Source organism: Schistocerca serialis, chromosome 3 (genome assembly GCF_023864345.2).
Source record: "Schistocerca serialis cubense isolate TAMUIC-IGC-003099 chromosome 3, iqSchSeri2.2, whole genome shotgun sequence".
Lineage (NCBI taxonomy): Eukaryota > Metazoa > Arthropoda > Insecta > Orthoptera > Acrididae > Schistocerca > Schistocerca serialis.
In genome coordinates, this window is record NC_064640.1 from 1,006,441,494 (window position 1) to 1,006,465,209 (window position 23,716).

The 23,716-nt window shown below is 40.8% G+C and overlaps 1 protein-coding gene across 1 annotated transcript; it reads left to right on the forward strand.

The window, feature by feature from the left end:
* The first annotated feature begins 362 nt into the window (after positions 1 to 362).
* Positions 363 to 21,758, forward strand: LOC126471457 (uncharacterized). Its single transcript, XM_050099647.1, has 2 exons — positions 363 to 578; positions 21,389 to 21,758. Exons 1-2 carry the CDS (start codon positions 392 to 394, stop codon positions 21,640 to 21,642), a joined length of 441 nt encoding a protein of 146 aa, XP_049955604.1. The 5' UTR covers positions 363 to 391; the 3' UTR covers positions 21,643 to 21,758.
* Positions 21,759 to 23,716: the final 1,958 nt, after the last annotated feature.

Here is a 23,716-nt window from a genome sequence, read left to right on the forward strand (position 1 = left end):
AGCCATTAACTTAGCTGATGGCTATTCTGTCTCTCGGCTAATGAGAGAGAAAGGCTTCGTACATCTGGTCGGTAGCTAGGTTCTCGTACAACTGGGCGGTAGCTAGGTTCTCGTACAACTGGGCGGTAGCTAGGTTCTCGTACAACTGGGCGGTAGCTAGGTTCTCGTACAACTGGGCGGTAGCTAGGTTCTCGTACAACTGGGGTCGAGTCCACTCTCGTATCACGAGACCTGCCTTGGTGGTGGCGCTAGGTCTGCGATCACAGTGGCGACACGCTGGTCCGACATGTACTACATGGACCGCGGCCGATTTAAGCTACCACCTAGCAAGTGTGGTGTCTGGCGGTGACACCACAATTTATGTTGCAGATAACGTGGAAGACGTTGCCCAATGATCACCATGAAAGTTCGACATAGCGGCAAGTGGGCAAGAAGTAAAATGAATGCTGCAAACTACCGCGAGCCACAGAAGAGCCTGGGCCGTGAGGGCGTCGAGCTTCCTTCGTCATTGTTGGACAACATCAAAGGAAGAGATATTCTGCTTTCTCTTTGTAAACAGATCGGTCGAGTCTTGAAAGGTTCGTGTAAAACGTGTAGGCGGGTGACACATTAGGTGGGACCCGATGCCTGTATTACTTCCACAGTTATTAAAAAGGTGTTAAATGGCAAAACCAATAGTTCATAATTTATATGGATAAAACGTAGTAAAGATATAGGAAAGGAAGAGTTGCGGCGTCAGAACGAAAAGTGATACATCGCTCAGCAACGAAGAAGGACGTAAACCGCGGGCGTTATGCGGTGAAAACAAATTAACTAATGAAACAGTAAGTCTGTAATTAAGCATAAAGCCACGTAACACTGCAAAGTGCACTGGCTTCTAAGTCAGATGTATGGTCAACATTGGATAGGAAGACGGGGGCCTGTGCCATGGCTTCCAAGGTCTCTGGATTTAAATCCCACGGCTTTCTGTGTGTGGCGTAATATCAAAATCCTGGTCTATGCTACCGAGGTCAACAGTTGTGGAGATTTGTATGGACGAATAAACATGCAACTGTTGAGCAAACAACTGCCCAGATGAACCAAGGGGCTACCAAAAATTTCTCTTGAATGACCTTTCAGCAAACATAATTGCATATGGGCCTCTGCATCAGGTTCTGGTTCATCTGCTGATCATCTGCAATTTGCATGCCAGTACCACAACTCGATGTTCACTGAGTGGCGAGAGGTGGCTTTTTCATATGAATCACGCTTTATGCTCCATTGGACAGATTGCTGTTGGCATGTACGGCGTGAAATGCCTGAAAGTGAACACCCTGCAACACAGGCGCCAACTCCATGGGGCCTGAGGCAGCCAGAGCCCCCTGAAAAATTCGTTTGGAGGGGGGGGGGGGTGGCAGAGCCCCCAACCCCCCAATATTTTAAGGCAATTATTAGTTATATTGTGCTTTGTAAAATCACAAAAGTATGTTGGAATTTTTTATTTTCCTTGTTTGATGATAGTTACGTTTTAAAATACATTCAGTAATGAGTGAAAACAAATAATTATTACGGTAGTAAGCAGACTAACTGAAAACAAGTGGTGTGAATCATGATAGTGTTATGGTGCTATGGGCACACTTAGACTGTGTCCCGGTGCGCAAACCTTCAGGTAAAGTTTGGCGCCGGCTGGCCAGTGCTGCGGCTGTGGCAACATCAAAAGGACTGGAGCAGAAGCGCCTGGAACCCTCCGCCTTGCGTCACCACGCTTCAAGATATTACGATGCCGCAGCTATATAAAGCCCACTCTGCTGTCGCAGTCATTCAGTGTGGATGGTTTCGTTCAGTGCATGTTAGAGATGTGTTTAGTGTTCCAACTTTAGTGTCTAGTGGACTATTTTGTATGACTATATTTTATTCGTTTACTTTAGTCTCTTAGTGTATGCAATGGATAAATTTGTTACCAAAAAGGTGTGCTAAGAAGTTGATGATAATGCAAGTCAATCTCCAACAATTATTGTGTCGTCAATTGCTTTGTCGTCTTCAGGCAAGAACCATTCACAGCCGAAACCTGGACAATCCGGTAAGGGAAGATCATTTCAGGAGTCTTGGTTGATCAAATATATGCGCCTAGAATATGAAGCATCAACTGAAAAAGTTTTTTTGCAAAACCTACAAATAGGCAGATGATAAAAATCTACTACAATTTTCTTCAAAAAAAAAAAGAAGATGCATTTACTTCTGTAGGGTTTTCTAACTGGAAAAAGCCTTTGGAAAAATTCCATCTTCATGAAAATACATTTACGCATGAAGAAGGTGTTCTGAAACTAAATTCTATCACTAACCGAAGTGTGGCCTCCCAATTGAATGAACAGTTAGATAGTGATATGAAGAAAGGCCATTTAGCTCTTGAGACAATTTTTACTACCGTGCAATTTCTATGCTGACTAGGACTAGCAATTAGAGGGCATGAAGATGTTTGGAACTCTGAAATAATGACATACCTGGGTTTAAAGATTGGTTAGGGCATTCAGGGTATAAGTGGACGTCCAGTGATATTCAAAACGAGATCATAGATCTACTCGGAAAGTCTGTGTTCAGAAAGGTATTGGCTTCAGTCAAGAAGACTGAACATTCTTCTATTATGGTTGATGGAACAAGTGATTCTTCGATTCACGAACAAGTGTCATTTTGTATTCATACTGTCGATGATTCCTTAATCATCAACGAAGACTTTATTGGCTTAAACGAGACCCCCGACACTGAATCACAAACTCTGTTTAGTATTTTAAAAGACTCATCTTGATTCATCAATCGATAACTTAAGAGGACAGTGCTATGATGGTGCCTTGAATATGAGAGGTAATAATGAGCGTATGGCATTGGTGGCTGGGAGACCCCTCGCGGGGCAGTTCGGCCGCCACTCCACAAGTTCTTTAACGCCACTACGGCGACTTGTGAGTGAATGAGGATGAAATGATGATGAAAGACACACAACACCCAGTCATCTTGAGGCAGAGAAAATCCCTGACCCCGCCGGGAATCGAACCCGGGACCCCATCTGCGGGAAGCGAGAACGCTACCGCAAGACCACGAGCCGCGGACTATGAGAGGTAAGTTCAAAGGACTAAAAAAAGTTGGTTTTGGATATACAACTGAAAGCACATTATGTGCACTGCACTGCTCAGAGCTTAAACTTGGCAGTTGTAGATAGTCTCCGCCATCTTACGTCTATGAGGGATATTATGCCTTTAGCCAAGGACTTAATAAACACCATAAGGGAATGCAACAAAAGGATGGGACTTTTCAGAAGCATACGCTGTGAGAGCGCCAACGACCAAGCTGGTCTATGACCCCTTTGCCCAACTCAATGGACTATGCGAGCTTCTAGTATCTTGAGAATATTGAAAAACTTTGAAGAACTTCTGGAGTTTTTTGAAACATTTTCTGCAGTGGACAAAACAGAGGCAGGTTATAAATGTGCAGGCTACCTTGACTCAATGTTACACTTAAAGACTTATTTCTTTTTACGTGTTTATTGCCATACAATGAACCCAATAGAGGATGTCAATGAAAAAATTCAATGCCTTCATCTGAGTGTTACTGATCTGGAAAAAAATATATAAGAGCTTGATTTGTATGAGGCGTGTTTTTTAAGTAAGGTCGGTTTTGTTGAAGACATTAGGAGTTCGTGCACATACCATGAGCACGTGCATCAGGTACTGGCATGGCTCGTGAACAACTGTGCTGTTTCGGCTCTGTAGCTAACCTGTACAATTATGCTGTGTGCTTTCAAAATTTTTAAGACTCTCAACTCGCCCACCATGTGTGAGGTTTGCTCAGTGATATGGTTTTTGTCAGCAAGGACCCTGTCTGCTGCAGAAATTCATCGACAGAATTGCGAAGTGTACGGTGATACTATTATGAGTGAAAGCAAAGTGCATAAGTGGGTACAAGAATTCAAAGATGGCCGTGACGACGTCCATGATGAGGAACACTCCAGTCGCCCTTCTTTGATTACAGACGATTCAGTGGCTTCAGTTGAAGCGAGGGTTCATGAGAACAGGTGCTTCACAATAACAGGTCTGTCAAACGAATTTCCTGATGTGTTGATATCAGTGCTTTACAACATTGTTTCTGAACACCTAAAGTTTAGGAAACTGTGCTCCAATTGGGTCCCAAAACTCCTAACAGAAGACCACAAAAACCAAAGATTTGAGTGTGCGATGAAGTCCTTGACTCGTTATCACGAAGATGGTGATGGAATCTTGAGTCAGATCGTAACTGGAGATGAAACATGGGTTTCGCATATCATGCCCAAATCAAAGCAACAGAGCATGGAATGGAGACACACACACACACACACTTGCCTGTAAAGGTGAAGGCCAAACAGACTCTGTCCCAGCGCAAAATCATGGCATCGGTGTTTTGGGATAGGCATGGTGTTTTGTTGGTCGACTTTATGCAATGAGGAACTACTATCAATGCATAAGCATACTGCCAAACCCTGAGAAAGCTACACAGAGCAATTCAAAACAAAAGATGTGGCATGCTGACAAAGGGAATTGTCCTTCTCCATGACAATGGGAGACCTCACACTGAAGGTCAGACCCGTGATTTATTGGACAGTTTTGGCTGGGAAGCTTTAGACCACCCACCCTACAGTCCTGATCTTGCACTGAGCGATTACCATCTGTTCCTCCACCTCAAACAACACCTCAGTGGCAACCACTACAATGACGACGATGATGTGAAAATGGAAGTGAACTCTTGGTTATCGGAGCAGGTGGCAAGTTTTTATGAAGAGAGTATTTTAAAATTGGTTGAGAGGTATGATACATGTTTGAAGAAACTTGGCAACTATGTCAAAAAATAGAGTGAAGTATGTACTTTCTGAAAATAAATTTAATTTTTGACAATAACCTTACGTTGTGTACTTATGTTCAAATGTACCTTACTTAAAAAACACACCTCATATATTGAATGGAAGGCATGATAGTTTTGAACACTTTTGGGAGTTGTATTTAAAAGGAAAACCTTCACAAGTTGATGATCCTTCGCTTCCTTGGAATCGAAGAATACCAAAGAAGTATGAAAACAATGAAGGCAGCTTACCGCACACTTTCAAAACCCCAAAGGAATATTACATAGCTATTTACATTGAAGTTTGTGAAATGGTGCAATCTTGCATTACTGAGCGGTTTGCTTCAACTGGACCCACACAGGTCATTGCAGTTGAAGAAGAGTGCTTGCTTTTAGTAAACAGAGGTGAAACAAATTTGGAAAAATGAACTGAGTTTTTCAAAAATGGCCTAGACATTGAGACACTGTGCTTACACTTGAATATGTTAGCTGATATTGATAATAATTGCTATTCACAATATACATAAATGACCTTGTGGATGACATCGGAAGTTCACTGAGGCTTTTTGCGGATGATGCTGTGGTGTATCGAGAGGTTGTAACAACGGAAAATTGTACTGAAATGCAGGAGGATCTGCAGCGAATTGACGCATGGTGCAGGGAATGGCAATTGAATCTCAATGTAGACAAGTGTAATGTGCTGCGAATACACAGAAAGATAGATCCTTTATCATTTAGCTACAAAATAGCAGGTCAGCAACTGGAAGCAATTAATACCATAAATTATCTGGGAGTACGCATTAGGAGTGATTTAAAATGGAATGATCATATAATGTTGATCGTAGGTAAAGCAGATGCCAGACTGACATTCATTGGAAGAATCCTAAGGAAATGCAATCCGAAAACAAAGGAAGTAGGTTACAGTACGCTTGTTCGCCCACTACTTGAATACTGCTCAGCAGTGTTGGATCCATACCAGATAGGGTTGATAGAAGATATAGAGAAGATCCAACGGAGAGCAGCGCGCTTCGTTACAGGGTCATTTAGTAATCGCGAAAGCGTTACGGAGATGATAGATAAACTCCAGTGGAAGACTCTGCAGGAGAGACGCTCAGTAGCTCGGTACGGGCTTTTGTCAAAGTTTCGAGAACATACCTTCACCGAAGAGTCAAGCAGTATATTGCTCCCTCCTACATATATCTCGCGAAGAGACCATGAGGATAAAATCAGAGAGATTAGAGCCCACACAGAGGCATACCGACAATCCTTCTTTCCACGAACAATACGAGAATGGAATAGAAGGGAGAACCGATAGAGGTACTCAAGGTACCCTCCGCCACACACCGTCAGGTGGCTTGCGGAGTATGGATGTAGATGTAGATGTAGAATAAAAAACAATTGGTCTTAAAAAACATGCATGATATAAGAAAGTATAGTAAAAAGGAAGTAAAAAGTTACACAAGAGCCTGCAGTTGGAGAAATGCAGTAGTGAAGTGCATTAAGCTTCTCCAGGTAGTTCCAATCAGGACAGCAGCAGCAGAATGGTCATTTAGTGCCCTTAGACATCTGAAGTCCTATCTCCGATCAACAATGGGACAGAAGCAATTGAACAACCTGGCTGTTCTCCATGCGCACTGAGATGTTTTGGATGAACTGGATATCCGACCAGTCATCAACGACTTCATATTCAATAATTCAGTCAGACGGACGACTTTTGCACCTTTCTAAAGACCCTCTAGCCCTAATAATGGCATCTTGAGCAATATTAAATTCTTTATAAAATAGAGAATTAAATACATACATAATGTTAAATGTTCAGTTTCGAAATACTAGTATTAGTTTAGTACTGTATTACTATATTACTGTATTCATTATTTTCAAATACTTAAATATTTTTAGGGTGTAAGACCCAATTAAAACCCGCTATTTACATACTTTTTGACTGAAAGTATTAGGCATACTGTATTAACTTTAGTAACTGTATTAAAGCTTTAACTTTGAGATATTGTTTTTATTTACTGAACCCTGAGCATTATTCAGAGTAAGCTTAAATTAGCTATTTCACTTATTAATCAAAGTGCTATTATTGTGCGACAGCAATATTTTATCTTTTATTCTTTTAATGGTAGTTTAGGATATATTTAAATATAATTTCAGTCTTTTCAGAGCTACATATTCACTGCTCTGTAATAGTCTATAAGCATGATTATTACTGTAAGTTAAATTAGCTTTTTACAAAAATACCGTGCATGTTTGTTTTGTTTCTTTTTTTCAAAGCCAAAAAAGTGTCATACTTGTCAAGTTTCGCTAAGTGTGAGTTATCAAGAGTCCAGTTTTTGGGGTTCTAATGTTGATCATATGACTCTAAAATGCTTAAAAACCTTTAAAACTCACTATTTTTCATCAAAAATTTAGAAAATTTCCAAGGGCAAGACCCACAGTATGCCCCCCCCCCCCCAATATTTTTTATAAGTCGGCGCCCCCACCCTGCAACAATTGTCAGAAGGGTCGAATCCAGAGGAGGGAGCATTATGGTCTGAGGAATGTTTTTGTGACATTCCCTGGGTGATCTCTTCATTCTGGGAGACACATTGGATCAACACAAGTATGCATCTATCTTTGGGGACCATGTCCATCTCCTAAATGCAGTTTGCTTTTCCTCAGCACGAAGGCATCTACAAGCAGGACATCACAACATATCACACAGCCACAATGTACGTGTATGGTTTGAAAAACACCTGGATTAGTTTACTATACTTCACCGGATTTAAACCCAATCTCTGGAACCAACTTGATCTGACTGTTTACTCCATGGATCCTCAACTGGGAAACCTAGCACAGCTGGCCATAGTGTTGGGGTTGGCATGGCTCCACATCACTGTCAGAACCCAACTGATTCTCTTCCTTCTCATATTGCAGAAGTATGCACTGAACAAGGTTGTTATTCTGGCTTTTGAGAGGTGGTCACATTAATATGAATGGGCAGTATATTAACAAAATGAAACATTCCTAGAGCTAGATTTTCAAAAAATAATAATTAGCTAAATATAATTTGCTTGAATTCTTTAATAACTACAAGATCACACTGCATTAAACCATATAAACTGCAATATAATTAACTTGTGACTATAAGCTGATAGTGAGTTGTTAGCTTCGACAGAATGGATGAAGATAGATGCAGCAGATAAAACAAAATTGGGACTAGTGCTGCAACAGTTCATGACCCTGTGCACACCACACACATAACATACAAAATATATTTTGGCTTTCATAGTATGACTAGATTTACTTCGTAAGGGGGCCAAGCAGGCACTACAACACATACAAAATATTAGTTAACTTTAGTGAAACACTTTACTGTCGAATACTTGAATGACAATGTATATTTATTACTGTCACACAGTACAAGAATAAATGTTTATAGCATTGAGTAGTACTGACTGACAGTCACATATCAATGTACACTTAACTATAAATTTTGGTATACAGCTCTGTCTAATAATAGTAGTGTTGCCAGATCCGAGCTATGATGATGCTGCTCTCATAGTCAGCTATCACGAAGGGGTTGAGCAGGCCTGTGCTCTGATGTAAGTCGTCTTCCAGCAATAGTGGTGTATGGAACCTCTTCAGGGTTTGTCTTTGCCAAATGTCTCTCATTCATAGCTGCATCTGCAGCAACTGTCTTTAGCTTGTGGTTCTGTTGTGAGGTACCAACTGTAACCTGGGACCTCACTCTTCAGATGACACCACATTCCTTCCCCCCAAACCTGTGCACCGTGTAGTGCTGAGTCGTGATGACAGTGGGGAGAGGCCTAAATGCTGATGTAGATGAGGAGATAGGGACTGTAGCAATGGCTTATGGCCACTCCCTGTCTACTTCCCAGTATGCACCTTGCAAGTGACCAGAAATATAGGTGAAAAGACCAGCCACAGGGAGTTAGAGAAAATCTGTTTTCTGTGCAAAGCATAATGTGGCTAAAAGATACATTAGAATTGTTGCACATAAACCGAACTAGGTGGCACAGTGGGTAGCACACTGGACTCTCATTCAGGAGGATGATGGTTGAAATCCCCATCTGGCCATCCTGGTTTCGGCTTACACTGATTTTCCTAAATTGCTCCAGGTAAATGCCAGAATAGATCCTTTGAAAAGGCATGGCTGATTTCCTTTACCATACTTTTGTATTTTGAGCCTGTGCTCTATCTCTGATAACTGCGTTGTGAATGAGACATTAAACTATAATCTCCGTTGTTACACATAAAGGTTAAATCAACTGTGTAGTTAAAAGAATAAATGATACCATCAGCAAACCATTTCATTAACAACTGAGTTGACAGTTTTGGCTTCCCAGGACAATAACTTTGAAGTTTGACATATATGAAGAAATCCCTTTCATAACTGTGTATTTGGCTACCATAGAATATAATGTTAGAAGTACATAAGCATCTTTTTCATATCACATTCACTTGAACAGGTTATGATAAAGATAAGTAATGTCTTTTGTCTAAGCATATTGAAAACACTTATAGGCTGTATTGAACAAAGGTACTGAATTGTGCCAAAATACTGGATATATTTAGGCCTGATAAACTTCAAAATGGCATTTGGAATCAGCTAAAGGAATGTTGACAGAGTCAGTTCACTGTTAATACTGATGCCATGACATAACTTAGTTTTTAATACACATACAAGCTATGCATGTTTACAAATAAGATCACAGCTGTGGGAATAGCCAATGTCCTGTTTATTGCTAGAAGCCATGATAAAAATTACTTAGAATACAGCAAAATGCTTCTCAATTGAGTATCTGTGCTACTTTCAATAGCATGTCTACTGTCTGAAGCATCAATTCTTGCATTAGACAAACTACTCATAATTCTAAATAGTAAAATATTCAGTTATAGATGTAGATATGAGAATTCATGATGTTCAGTTATGTTGAAAGTTTCTTCTGGTGTGATTTAGTCCACTTTATGTTGCCAAAATGGACAACGAACTATCAGTTTACTTTATCAGTGAAAATGATATGGTTAGAAATTATATGCTACGTGCTGTGTAGTATTACCAGATGCTAATTAGATTTTGTCATATTATAGTGTAGGCCTACTTCCTTCCATAACAAGTCAATTAGAGTTACTTATCTCAATCAAGTTCCTCTTTGTGTAAGTACCAAAGACAATAATAAGTACATTCCCCACCACCAAAATAAAATCATGCCTTTTTATGTGTAATCAGGCCATTGTTAGACTAAATACCTAGAAAACACTATTTCCCTTTTGTAGGCTGGATATGCTACTGTTGCTTGTGTTTTAGCTATAATACAACTATTGTACCAAAAGCTTTGTGAGTATGATAGGAATTGTCTTCAGTGCACAAATGCTAAAATGGTAGAAATTGAGACAAATTACCACAGAATAGAAAATAAACTAAAACTACTCAATGGTGGAAAGGTGTCTGGACCATATGAGATACCTGTGAAAGTCTACATAGATTGTGTGAAAGAACTTGCTCTCATTCTAGCAGTATTTTCTTATAGATCACTGAACCAACAGATGGTACCTAGCAACTGGGAAAAAACGCAGGCCTACATTACTTATGTCAATCTACGAGGGCAGTTCAATAAGTAATGCAACACATTTTTTTTTGAAACAGGGGTTGTTTTATTCAGCATTGAAATACACCAGGTTATTCCCCAATCTTTTAGCTACACAACACTATTTTTCAACGTAATCTCCATTCAATGCTACGGCCTTACGCCACCTTGAAATGAGGGCCTGTATGCCTGCACGGTACCATTCCACTGGTCGATGTCGGAGCCAACGTCATACTGCATCAATAACTTCTTCATCATCCGCGTAGTGCCTCCCACGGATTGCGTCCTTCATTGGGCCAAACATATGGAAATCCGACGGTGCGGGATCGGGGCTGTAGGGTGCATGAGGAAGAACAGTCCACTGAAGTTTTGTGAGCTCCTCTCGGGTGCGAAGACTTGTGTGAGGTCTTGTGTTGTCATGAAGAAGGAGAAGTTCATTCAGATTTTTGTGGCTACGAACACGCTGAAGTCGTTTCTTCAATTTCTGAAGAGTAGCACAATACACTTCAGAGTTGATCGTTTGACCATGGGGAAGGACATTGAACAGAATAACCCCTTCAGCGTCCCAGAAGACTGTAACCATGACTTTACCGGCTGATGGTATGGCTTTAAACTTTTTCTTGGTAGGGGAGTGGGTGTGGCGCCACTCCATTGATTGCCGTTTTTTTTCAGGTTCGAAGTGATGAACCCATGTTTCATCACCTGTAACAATCTTTGACAAGAAATTGTCACCCTCAGCCACATGACGAGCAAGCAATTCCGCACAAATGGTTCTCCTTTGCTCTTTATGGTGTTCGGTTAGATAACGAGGAACCCAGCGGGAACAAACCTTTGAATATCCCAACTGGTGAACAATAGTGACAGCACTACCAACAGAGATGTCAAGTTGAGCACTGAGTTGTTTGATGGTGATCCGTCGATCATTTCGAACGAGTGTGTTCGCACGCTCCGCCATTGCAGGAGTCACAACTGTGCACGGCCGGCCCGCACGCGGGAGATCAGACAGTCTTGTTTGACCTTGCGGCGATGATGACACACGCTTTGCCCAATGACTCACCGTGCTTTTGTCCACTGCCAGATCACCGTAGACATTCTGCAAGCGCCTATGAATAACTGAGATGCCCTGGTTTTCCGCCAAAAGAAACTCGATCACTGCCCGTTGTTTGCAACGCACATCCGTTACAGACGCCATTTTAACAGCTCCATACAGCGCTGCCACTTGTCGGAAGTCAATGAAACTATACGAGATGAAGTGGGAATGTTTGAAAATATTCCACAAGAAATTTCCGGTTTTTTCAACCAAAATTGGCCGAGAAAAAAAATGTGTTGCATTACTTATTGAACTGCCCTCGTATTATAGAATTATAGAACATATTTATGCTAATGTATTATGACATTTTTGAAGAACAGAAATTTGCCTTGTAAAAATAAACATAGATTCTGCAAAACAGAGGTCCTGTGGAACTTGGCTTTCTAAGTTTATACATGAGTTTCAGAGCCTCATAAATAATGGCACACAGCTGTATACCCTGTCATTTAGTAAACAAAATATGAACTTATCGAGTAGCAGACCATATTTGTGATAGGATGCAGGACTTTCAAACACATGTACAACACGAGACACACAGAAAATTTCATGCTTCTAAAACATCACTTAAAACAACAGACACCCCAGTACATGGGACTGAAAGTTTACAACAAACTCAAGGGTAAAGATGTACTAAACATGGAGCTAGATTCATTATGAATGATGAGATGATCATTTTGATGTGTTATGATTTAATATCATAGTGTTTTGTATAATACTGTATGTATAAAATAATGTACTGCTAAGAAGAAAAATAATTTAATAATATTATTGTCTTCAACATAAACCTGTGCTGGTAAAAAAAGTGTTAGTGATTTACATACCTATGTATATCATAAGCAAACAACATGATTAGATGATCTGTAAAATGTTCGATACGAGATAAATAAAATACAAATACAAGTACAAATCTATGGGAAGCTTGCAATACCAGAAGACTGTAGATACAGGAAGACATGAATAGGACTGGTGACTGATGCAGATACTTGCAGCCCTCAGATGTTGGCACACCAGGTACATATAATATGCAGCCATGAACTTGACTCCAGTCTACCACCAGCATATTGTGCACAATAGGCAAAGAAATGCCCCACTGTCACATTACACACTTGATGACAAATCACTGGAAACAGTAACTACTGTGAAATACCTAGGAATAACCATCCACAGTCACCTAGAATGGAATGACAATGTAGAATAAATGGTATGAAGAGTAGATACCTGCCTGAGAGTCACTGGGAGAATCTTAAGGAAATCTAACTCATGCATGAAAGAATGAACATCCAATGAACAGTGCTACATTCCATCATGGGATTATGTAGTCAGCATGAAAGCATTATGCTGATGCTCAACAAACTCCTGCAGTGGACACTACAATAGAGTTGTTATGCAACATAGAGAGGTTCACTGTTCCAATTCCAAGAGTGGTCATTTGAGGTAGAGCCAAGTACGTTACTTCCTCCCACGCATACCTCATAAAATAACCATTACAGCAAATTAGAGAAATTGGAGCTCATATGGATATTTATCAATGATCATTCGTCCTGTGCACCATTCACGAATGGAACTTGAAAGGGGGGGGATATAGATGGAGATGTAATAATTCATGAGTTTGTTAAGGCTATTGTGGACACTTGTTGACAAATTTCCTGTTGGCTTCTGTCTCAGGTTCTTTGGCCGACATTTGCTTTATGATTTTTCTTATGTGTTGCCAGCATGAGTGTCTGGCATTGTCAAAGTTGCACCCTCCATTGCTCATTGTGGACTGGAGTGAAGCTCGCAGTTGCAGATTGTATGCACATGGCATGCCAATGTCCGAGGGCTTTAACATTGTCATTACTGCTGTAGTTCTCCCCTCGCTACCTGCGGTGGTTGTCCACTGCAGCATGGGAATCTAGGATCACTTTACCTCGAGGCTTTCCCTTTTCTTGTTGAAGTTATTTTCATGTTTGTAGATTTCTATCGGTTCCCTGAACAAGTGGGTGTGGTAGTTCTTCTCCACAGCAAGAACTTCCCGGTTGACAAAATTTATTATGTAGTCAATCTCACACAGCACACCTCTGCCACAGCTGGTAATGATTACGGAAAAGCCCTCAGTTGTTACCACATGAGGTACATATAATCTGCAGCCACGGGCTCGACTCCAGTTCACCACCAGCAATGGAGAGTGAAGCTTTGACATTGCCAGCCACTCGTGCTGGCGAAATGTCAGCCAAAGAACCTGAGACAGAAGCCAACAGGCAATTTCTCATCCATAAGTTTGTTGACCCTCTGTAATTGCTCTTATATACCATTTAAACCGTATTTTAAAACAAGTCTAAAATTACTCGTAGCTATTACCACAATGATCTGTAGCTGATAAAGAATAGCACATTGGTGTGGAATGAATAGCACAGATAAACGAGAGCCAAAGAAAGAACTAATGATCAAATAGGGTGCAAAAAGTATTATCTTAGACATATTAGCATGAGTAACTGCCAGGAAATCTAAACCAAACACACCTTTCATAACATCTCTCCTTAGTTCTTATCAATTGCATTCTGACCATATATCCATTTTGGTCTACCACAAAGTCAACTACAGCTTCTCTATGGTTACACACCCCATTGTCATTAAACTCCTTAATAATACACTTTGGCTGCCACTAACTTTTTCCTTGTCTATATGGAACCATATCAAAGAAATCTTAGCCTCTGTGTCAATTATAAAATGAATATTTTGTCCACAATAGTTTGCATTAATGACTATACCTTTGAAACTATCATCAGTGACCTCATTGAACTTATTTCCTCTTGGGGATGGAAGTAGTGGTGGCTCTCTGTCCCTCCTGCCAGTTAACAAATACTTTGTGAAACTTTCCACTCGCAGCTTCATATTTTTCTGGAATCCCATGCAATGTGCCCTTCCAATCCACTGAATTTTTTGTATACATCATTATATACTTCATTGTTTGTTCTCATGACAATTAGTTCCTGTGTAAGTTTAAAGAAGTGTGGTACTCCAGCCTGTTATTAACCTGAGGTCTCCTTAGCTCTATAAAACAAACTCTTGTGTGTACTGCTTCATCAAATATCTCACATCATGAGATGCTAACTTTATGGTCAACTTCCTTATGTAGCCTAATCAAAAATGTGTCCTGTCCTCTTTGTCCAGTTTCAAAAAACTTTGCTCCATTGTTGAAGTCACTCTCACTGATTTCATATGTACTGGAATTAATTTCCTTAATGTGAGTCACAATTCAAAAAATGCTCAGTGGATACTCCTTCCAAAAATCATATGCTGTTGAGTAGTTCCTGTAAAACCATGCAGTCTTTTTCTTATTGCACTGGTGCACAAGAGACCACTTGAATTCATCATACACTGCCAGAATAATAAATAAATTTATACACCTGGAAAGACAATGTCAATTTTGGTCCAATGATGGCATATGTCACTTGAGGGATAGTAAATGTACTGATAATGGTTTCAGTGCTATCGACCAACACGTATTGTAGTGGCATAGCTGTCAGAGTGCCATCTGTGTCTACCTTTTAACAGGGAATGCTCGCAGCAGAAGGCGCAGTGTGGTATGAATGTATGAAGCAAGCAGGCAACCATGCCATGGAGATGCACTCGAGCTTCCTACAGCCAACTGAGTGAGTTCAAAAGGGGTTAAATTTTGGTCTTCCAACTGGCAAGATGGTCCTTTGAGAGAATTGTCACACAAGTTGCAACAGTTGTGCAATGATGCTGGTATCAGTGGTGATGTGAACATACTCACACCATTAGATGAGATTCTGGATGTCCACGCAACATCAACACCTGGCAGGACCATCTTATTGCAAGGCCAGCTACCACAGCTCAGATAATGGGGGTTGTGAGACCAGACATGTCAAAATGAACTGTTGTGAATGGTTTATCAGCAGTGGCACTATAGACACACGCATTTCTAGCTTGTCTTCCCCTCATGCTACAGTATCAACAGATATGGTTTTATTGGTGCCGCCAGAGGATCACTTGGAAGATGGAATAGTACACCATAGTCTTCAGAGATGAAAACAGATTCTGTCTGCACACAAATGTTGGTCATTTGTGTGTACCATGTAGACCCGGTGAGTGCTGTCTTTAGACTGCATTCCCCAACCCAGGTATGGCTTGCAATAAGCTATAACTCTTGTGCACATTTGGTGTTTCTGGAGGGGACACCAGCCAGTGCTCGGTACGTGCAGACTGTTATTAGCCTCATTATTTTGCTGTTCTTACAATAAGAAGGTGATCTGTTGTTTCAATAGGATAATGCTCGGCCACACACTGTCTGTGAAACTCAACATGTTCTGCAAGACATGGAGCTACTTACTTTGTCAGCATGATCTCCAGACTTGTCTCCAATTGAGCACATGTGGAATAAGATGGGACGAGAAGTGACTTTTGCAGCTCGTCAGCCAACAACTCTTACAGAACTACATGAATATGTTTAGCAGGCATGGCATAATGTACCCAGGACAGTATTTGCCGTCTGTATGATCAACTGGATGCCAGAGTCAGTGCCTTCATCACCATCCATGTACTAACATGGGTGTTTCGTAGATCGATACCTGATACCTCAGAACTGCTTCTGCTACTTATGTGTAAATGTAATCATTTCATGTACTCCATATTCACTGTTGCAGCAATAAATCTTCAGTGAATTGGAATCCTCTAAAAGTGTGTATTAATTTTTTTTCCGGCAGTCTATGTAGCCATTCAACTTCATGTGGTATCACAAGTGATGAGATCAAGCACCTCCTTTCAGATTCAGTTTTGTCACAGTTGTCTTTTAGTTGCTTCAGGATCCTAAAATTTAAGTGTCTTGCATTAGTTAAAAACACATACATTTCCTCTTTTGGTTTATGATAAAAAAATCTGAACTGTAGGAATCAAGGAATGTTTCTTGACTACTGTCAAGCCCATTGCATTTTTATTCACTGTACTTCAAGGACAGCTACAAGCATGACTCACCTTCTGTCTACTTCACTTATCTGCTTCTGCATCTACCTATAATTATTGAATTTATGCATGCAATTATGCATATAAACCAAAGGCGCTATCTGCACCAGTTCTACATTCAATGTTGGTCCCACTTCAATGCATCACTATTGAACAAAGTACTCACTGCTGTTACACGCCATGGAAGACCTTAGGATTTGCAATTTCTTCAGAAAAAGCAATGGACAAGGGATCACTGAGGATCAAAATTTTGAAATTATTTTTTGTGGAACATTCCCTGAGAAAGGATTGGGATGGATGGATTATGGGAGGATGTGGTCATGTAGAGCAAGTGAGTGAACAGCACCAATGGTGTAGTATCCTGCCCACTCTTCTAATACGGGGTGCCTAGGAAGCTGTTTTCTCAGATCGCTAGACAACAATTCAAGCAACTCATAGTAATGGAGTTTATTAGAGTAAACTGAATTGACAATACTTAACTTTACATATTCACAAAGGTGAGTCACAAGCAAATGGTGACAGGCAAATAATCAATGCCCTTCAGTACATACAATTTCAGTGCAAGCAAAACAATTCAGTTCATAAGTTACTGCTATAGCATTTGTATGATGGCTTGTATTCCACTGCCCTCTCTGCTCTTCCATTTTTCATCGTTGTGCCGGTGCTTGTTGTTACACCGAAACATTCCTTTCCCCTAAAGCAATGAACCGTCATCATGTAGGGAGCATGAGAATGGTGGGGGAGGCAGGAGGGTGGATGCTTCACTGGACTAGAAGCTGTGGCTACAGGGGATGTCAAGCTTCTGGTCATACCCGCCATCCGGCCCTTGCTCTGGAGGAAACGTCCCCCGGAAAATGAGCAGAAGCATACGCTCCGGAAGCCAATAACCAGATGTAGAAGGCATCGGCTGCTACAGTGTCTGCTGCTGCTAAAAACCCTGTAAAACACAATATCATATGGCAGCAAAGTGATACTTGCGGCCTTGCTTCAGTGCCGGATGCTGAGGAGGGTGGAGCAGGTGGAGCAGTATCCGATGGCAGTGGCCGTGAAGCAATTCTGCTGGTGATGGTCCATCTCATGGGTGCAAATGATAGGAGGTGAGAAACAGTTCCAATGCTTGATCCCTGGTGTGTACGGAGTGAAGTTTGGCCATCTGCTGCCTGAAGGTTCTGACAAAATCTTCCGCTTGGCCATTTGACTGTGGATGGAATGGTGCAGTAGTTAGGTGTTGGAATCCATTGCATTCACAGAATGTTTTAAATTCATCGTATAGTGGGCATGCGGGAGGCCGGGTGGACGTACCGCCGAATTGCTCAACACGTGGGGCGTGAGGTCTCCACAGTACATCGATGTTGTCGCCAGTGGTCGGCGGAAGGTGCACGTGCCCATCGACCTGGGACCGGACCGCGGCGACGCACGGATGCATGCCAAGACCGTAGGATCCTACGCAGTGCCGTAGGGGACCGCACCGCCACTTCCCAGCAAATTAGGGACACTGTTGCTCCTGGGGTATCGGCGAGGACCATTTGCAACCGTCTCCATGAAGCTGGGCTACGGTCCCGCACACCATTAGGCCGTCTTCCGCTCACGCCCCAACATCGTGCAGCCCGCCTCCAGTGGTGTCGCGACAGGCGTGAATGGAGGGACGAATGGAGACGTGTCGTCTTCAGCGATGAGAGTCGCTTCTGCCTTGGTGCCAATGATGGTCGTATGCGTGTTTGGCGCCGTGCAGGTGAGCGCCACAATCAGGACTGCATACGACCGAGGCACACAGGGCCAACACCCGGCATCATGGTGTGGGGAGCGATCTCCTACACTGGCCGTACACCACTGGTGATCGTCGAGGGGACACTGAATAGTGCACGGTACATCCAAACCGTCATCGAACCCATCGTTCTACCATTCCTAGACCGGCAAGGGAACTTGCTGTTCCAACAGGACAATGCATGTCCGCATGTATCCCGTGCCACCCAACGTGCTCTAGAAGGTGTAAGTCAACTACCCTGGCCAGCAAGATCTCCGGATCTGTCCCCCATTGAGCATGTTTGGGACTGGATGAAGCGTCGTCTCACGCAGTCTGCACGTCCAGCACGAATGCTGGTCCAACTGAGGCGCCAGGTGGAAATGGCATGGCAAGCCGTTCCACAGGACTACATCCAGCATCTCTACGATCGTCTCCATGGGAGAATAGCAGCCTGCATTGCTGCGAAAGGTGGATATACACTGTACTAGTGCCGACATTGTGCATACTCTGTTGCCTGTGTCTATGTGCCTGTGGTTCTGTCAGTGTGATCATGTGATGTATCTGACCCCAGGAATGTGTCAATAAAGTTTCCCCTTCCTGGGACAACGAATTCACGGTGTTCTTATTTCAATTTCCAGGAGTGTATTTTAGTTCAGCAGTGACTTTGTCCCGTAATGCAATGGGAACAGTTCTGGCCCAGCAAAATTTTGGCTGAGCTAGCTACATTGTCTTTGACATGGAATGCAGACACTGACAACACATTGCCCTGAATGTTAAAGCCAGACAAATCAAATGAATCAAGATAAAATATGTTCTCACAATCACGTGATTGTAGTGCCATAAAAGTCACTGTTTTGTATGCGAGCAATACATGGCAGCAAAAGAACATTTTCTGAGAACGAGAATGCCTTATCCATTATAAGCCAACACATGTGAGCTAGTTTTAGACAGGCATGGGGAGTCTAACATTCAATATGTGTGATGATTCAGCAATGTAACGGAGGCACTGAAATTTATCATGTTTCCCACAAAGAAGCAATTAAATGAAAAATTTGTCGGACTGGCATAGCGCTGAAGAAACTGATCGCTTGCTAGTTGCTAATGCCTGTTGCAGACTTTGAATATACTGCATTAATGACATGGTCCTTGTGACTGGATTTTTGTGAGTGGGCCGAATTGGTATGTTTGTTCCATTGCAATCATACGGATTGTACATGTCCTTTTTTGCCACAAGTGTAACATTGTGCTTGTTGGGAGGGGCAGTGTTGGCATTTGTGCCATGAATAACACAGGGCATGACAATTCTGTTCACGTGTATAGCCACCTGTTCAGCGAGCTGCTTGTGCGGCGTGGAGAGTTGTTTATGCGACGTGGTGAGCGCAAGCTGCTGCTGCTGCTGAATTGACTGACCACAAACAAGAGATGTAGCCTGACAAATTACTGGCTGCTCAAATTTATCAGCTGACATAGCACCTGAATCGTACTGATCTAGTATTTGCACTAAGTGCTGAAATGATGGATTGGACTGTTTCAAAATCTGTTCTCTGAGTTGGACACCAGTTACACCATACACATTCACATCATGAAACATATCATCTGAATATAAAGCACCACAAGCACATTTGAATTAGCATTTCCTCATCATACCCTGAAAATCTGTTACCCACTCGCAATAAATTTGTTCTGACGGTTTTTTGCAACTAAAGAATTGATACCTAGCTGCTACCACATTCACTTGTTGGTCGTAATAGTTAGTTAGTGAATCTACAACCTGATCATACAAAAGTTCACTTGGAGTGGCATTAGGAAATAACTTCTATAGGAGGTGGAACACTGCACTTCCTACCATATTTAAGAAATAGGGGATTTTCACAGTACCTGGTATGTTGTGAGCAATGAAGTGGGATTCAAACTGTTGGAACCACTTGAGCTATTCCTCTTCTTGTTCATGAAACTGGTGGAAAGGAGGTAGAGCACTTTGAGCTGCAGCAAGTGGTGCTTGTCCTGTCTGGTGCACAGTGTTTGCCAGTAACTGCTGCACCACATTGAGCAGTGTAGATATTCACTGGGTCTGGAACTGAAACATCTGCATTAGCTGCCTTTGTAACTAACACTGGCAGCTGTGGCTCCTGATCAGGGGGTGGGATAGGTGGGGTGGGCATGTTGGAAGAGACAAATGCAATAAACAGACAAGACAAGCAAAAAAAAATAAGTATAAAAGCAAAGAACAATTCTGCAATGTCCACCTGCAAACACTGATTAGCAAAAACAATTTAAGAGACTATGAAAGTTAGTAAACACCCCTGCAAGGTAAAGAAAAGAGGGAATGAAGGCACCAGCAAAACACTAAAGAAAATTCTGTGGCCACCAGGCACTGGGTTCATCCCATCCGCATTGCCAATGTAGTATCCTGCCTACTCTACTAATACAGAGTGCCTAGGAAGCTGTTTTCTCAGCTCGCTAGACAATTCACGCAAATCATATTAATGGAGTTTATTACAGTAAATTGAATTGACAGTACTTAACTTTGTGTATTCACATAGGTGGGTTGTAAGCAAATGGCGACAGGCAAATAATCAATGTCCTTCGGTATACACAATTTCAATGCAAGCAAAACAATTCATTTCATAAGTCACTGCTGTAGCATTTGTATGACAGCTCGTATTCCACTGCCCTCTCTGCTCTTCCGTTCTTCATTGTCATGTTGGTGCTTGTCGTTATGCCAGAACAAATGGGTAAATATGAATGACTGTTATCCATTCATTCACACATCATGGTCCATAAATTTTATCATCTAGGACAACCATCAAAGATGTTTATGAAGCCAGGTTATACATTCATAGGGAGAAGCAGCTACTTCAGGCAACATCTGTGAAATATACCAACAAAAATTATGAAAAGTGCTAAACTATATACCCTGGTAATTATTACATGTCCTTCAGTGTCATACTGTTGTGAGCTGTGGTGTGCTCTGTGTGGCACAGTGGTTAGTGTTGCCAGCTGGCGTGCTGTGGATCACCAGTTCAAACCCGACTGCCAGTAGTTATTTGTTATCCAGTATTTATCATTTATGGAAGGTTCTTGAAATATCTTATGTTTATAATCTTTTATATTCTTGAATAGTCAATGTTTGCATACATATCTGCACTTTCTGTTCAGGAACAAGAGGATATTCGGTGAATAAACTGGCCTGCCAATTCCACCAACTTAAATCCATCAAGCACATGTGGGATGCATTGGGGAGGTGTATTGCAGCATGTCTATGTGCACCAGTGACCATCCAGGAGTTGTCAACCATGCTGGTCAAGGAATGGAATGCACTACCACAAGAATTCCTTTCTAACCTTGTGGCCAGCATGGGACCACATTATGAAACATTTATTGTGACCCATGGTGATCACACACTTCATTAAAAACTATGTCCCTTTTTTTGTAATGTCCAGAAGACCATCATAAATTGTGAAGACTTTAGTGTAATTATTGTCTTTGAATAAAAGTGTCATTTATGGTTGTCTTATTGCTTATTTCTTTCAGTTACCTTCTGTAGCATACTGTAGTAGTTTTTTCTATGTATGGTACAAATTTCATTGAGCTACATTACTTGGCAGTTTCATATCATGTAAATTTTATTTTTGTCCTTAAGTTTTGTACACCAGTGTGTTATTTCAATTACATACTGTTACGGATGTCAGTTAGAGAGAGGAGATTGTTTTTCACATCACATATGTGAGAAAGTCTTTGAAAAATATGTCATACAAGAGAGTTGTGTCATAATTGGGTAAATTTTATGAGTCAAATGGATTTGTGTTAAAAATATTTTGAGGAAGAAATTAAAAGTTTGAATATGTACTGGATGATTCTAATCTAAATATGGAAGTATGGAAGTACTATGTTCAGAATATTTTTGTGATGTGGAATTTTGTACAGGGTGCCCAAAAAAGTATGAGTACATAGGGAATTCCAATAAATTCTAACAGATATTCCATATTGTATATAAATAAACAAATAAATAAATAAATAATAAAGTATTTTAATTTTTTTAAATGGACAGATTGAATGATGGCTTTGTCTAAAGAAGAATGAGAAGAGTTCCCTAGGTACCCACACTTTGTGGATACCCTGTGTATGGTGTTGCTGTTGTATTGATATGAGGTATATGTTGTGTTGAAGTATTGTGATAATGATGACATCAAGGATAATGTTGATGATGAGGATACCATTATTGATTGAGTCAGAGTTATTGAACTTGATTCTGTATTGTGGTGTTTCATGTTCAAGTGTGTGATGTAGCATGTATTTGTAGCAGGAATAAAATTAAAGCTTGTAATGTGTTCACTGTGGGTGTGATGATGTGGATAATTAAGTACAAAGTTTAATTGTGAACATATGTATTGTTACGTTGTTGCCGACCATAATGAAGTACCATAAGGATGTATTGTTGAAACAATATTTTGCATAAAGAGAGATTGGAGGAGTAGGGGGGGGGGTTAATAACTTGCCAATGTTACCATTTTTCTGCATGTATATTCTAGTGACATGAATGTAATGATTCCTTTTTTCTATGAGTGGTTTGTTAGGTTTTGTGCGTGGAATAGTTCTACTGAGATAAATGGAATATGGGAAGTAGTGTATGTGACAAAATTTTCGTGATATTTTCCAATTTTCCTGCTGTGAAACCAGATATACAAATATTTTGGGTAAATGATTACACAGTTTACTGTCAAGTTCACAAATGTATGTGAAACAGATGCGTGAATTATTTTGTAGTATTTAGCAACTATACTGGAAACTTTTTTATTTTGAGGTTGCGGCAATGCACTGTAGACATACAGATGTGCTTGTGGAAGAACCAATATACAATGTTAATGCAAATCTAAAATTTTTCAGATAAACCATGAAAATAATTGGAAAAAATCAGAGTACAACATGAGGATTCGATTGGATCTCTTTCTTTTGGAACTGCTTGCAAAGAACTATTGAGCAAGAACTATAAGTGTGAAATAATTTTCGTTACTGTTATATCAAATATTAATTCTTAGGTTTGTAAATTTTGAAAATTATGGGCACACAAATTATTATGACTGTAAAAATATTTTCTTGTTGTACTATACTCAAAATTGTGGTTCAAATGTGTCAGTAATTGTTTCTTTTGGATACAACATTTGACTGTCTGTTTAGTTTCCGTATTCAGTGGTCATTAATTAAATTCTGAGAAAGTTCTAAGATATTTTGTATTAACAGGAAGGTTTTAGGCATGCTTGTCTATAACATATTAGGTTTACAGGGTGATTGTAATGAAAGTTAAACTTTCAAAATGCTGTAGAAATACCACCACTGGTCATAAGGACGTCAAATTGCAACAGAATATTATCGGAGAAGGGGGAAAACATATGACAGAAGAAAAAAAATAGTGTGATAATTGATCAATAGATGGCGTTGTATGTGTCAGAATACGCAAATGAAACCACCTGTCATGTGCATGACCCA

Coding starts and splice junctions, on each gene's coding strand:
- LOC126471457 (XM_050099647.1), top strand. CDS start 392: ATGATCACCATGAAAGTTCGACATAGCGGCAAGTGGGCAAGAAGTAAA. Junction 579..21,388: donor GATCGGTCGAGTCTTGAAAG/GTTCGTGTAAAA, acceptor CTTTCTGTTCAG/GAACAAGAGGATATTCGGTG.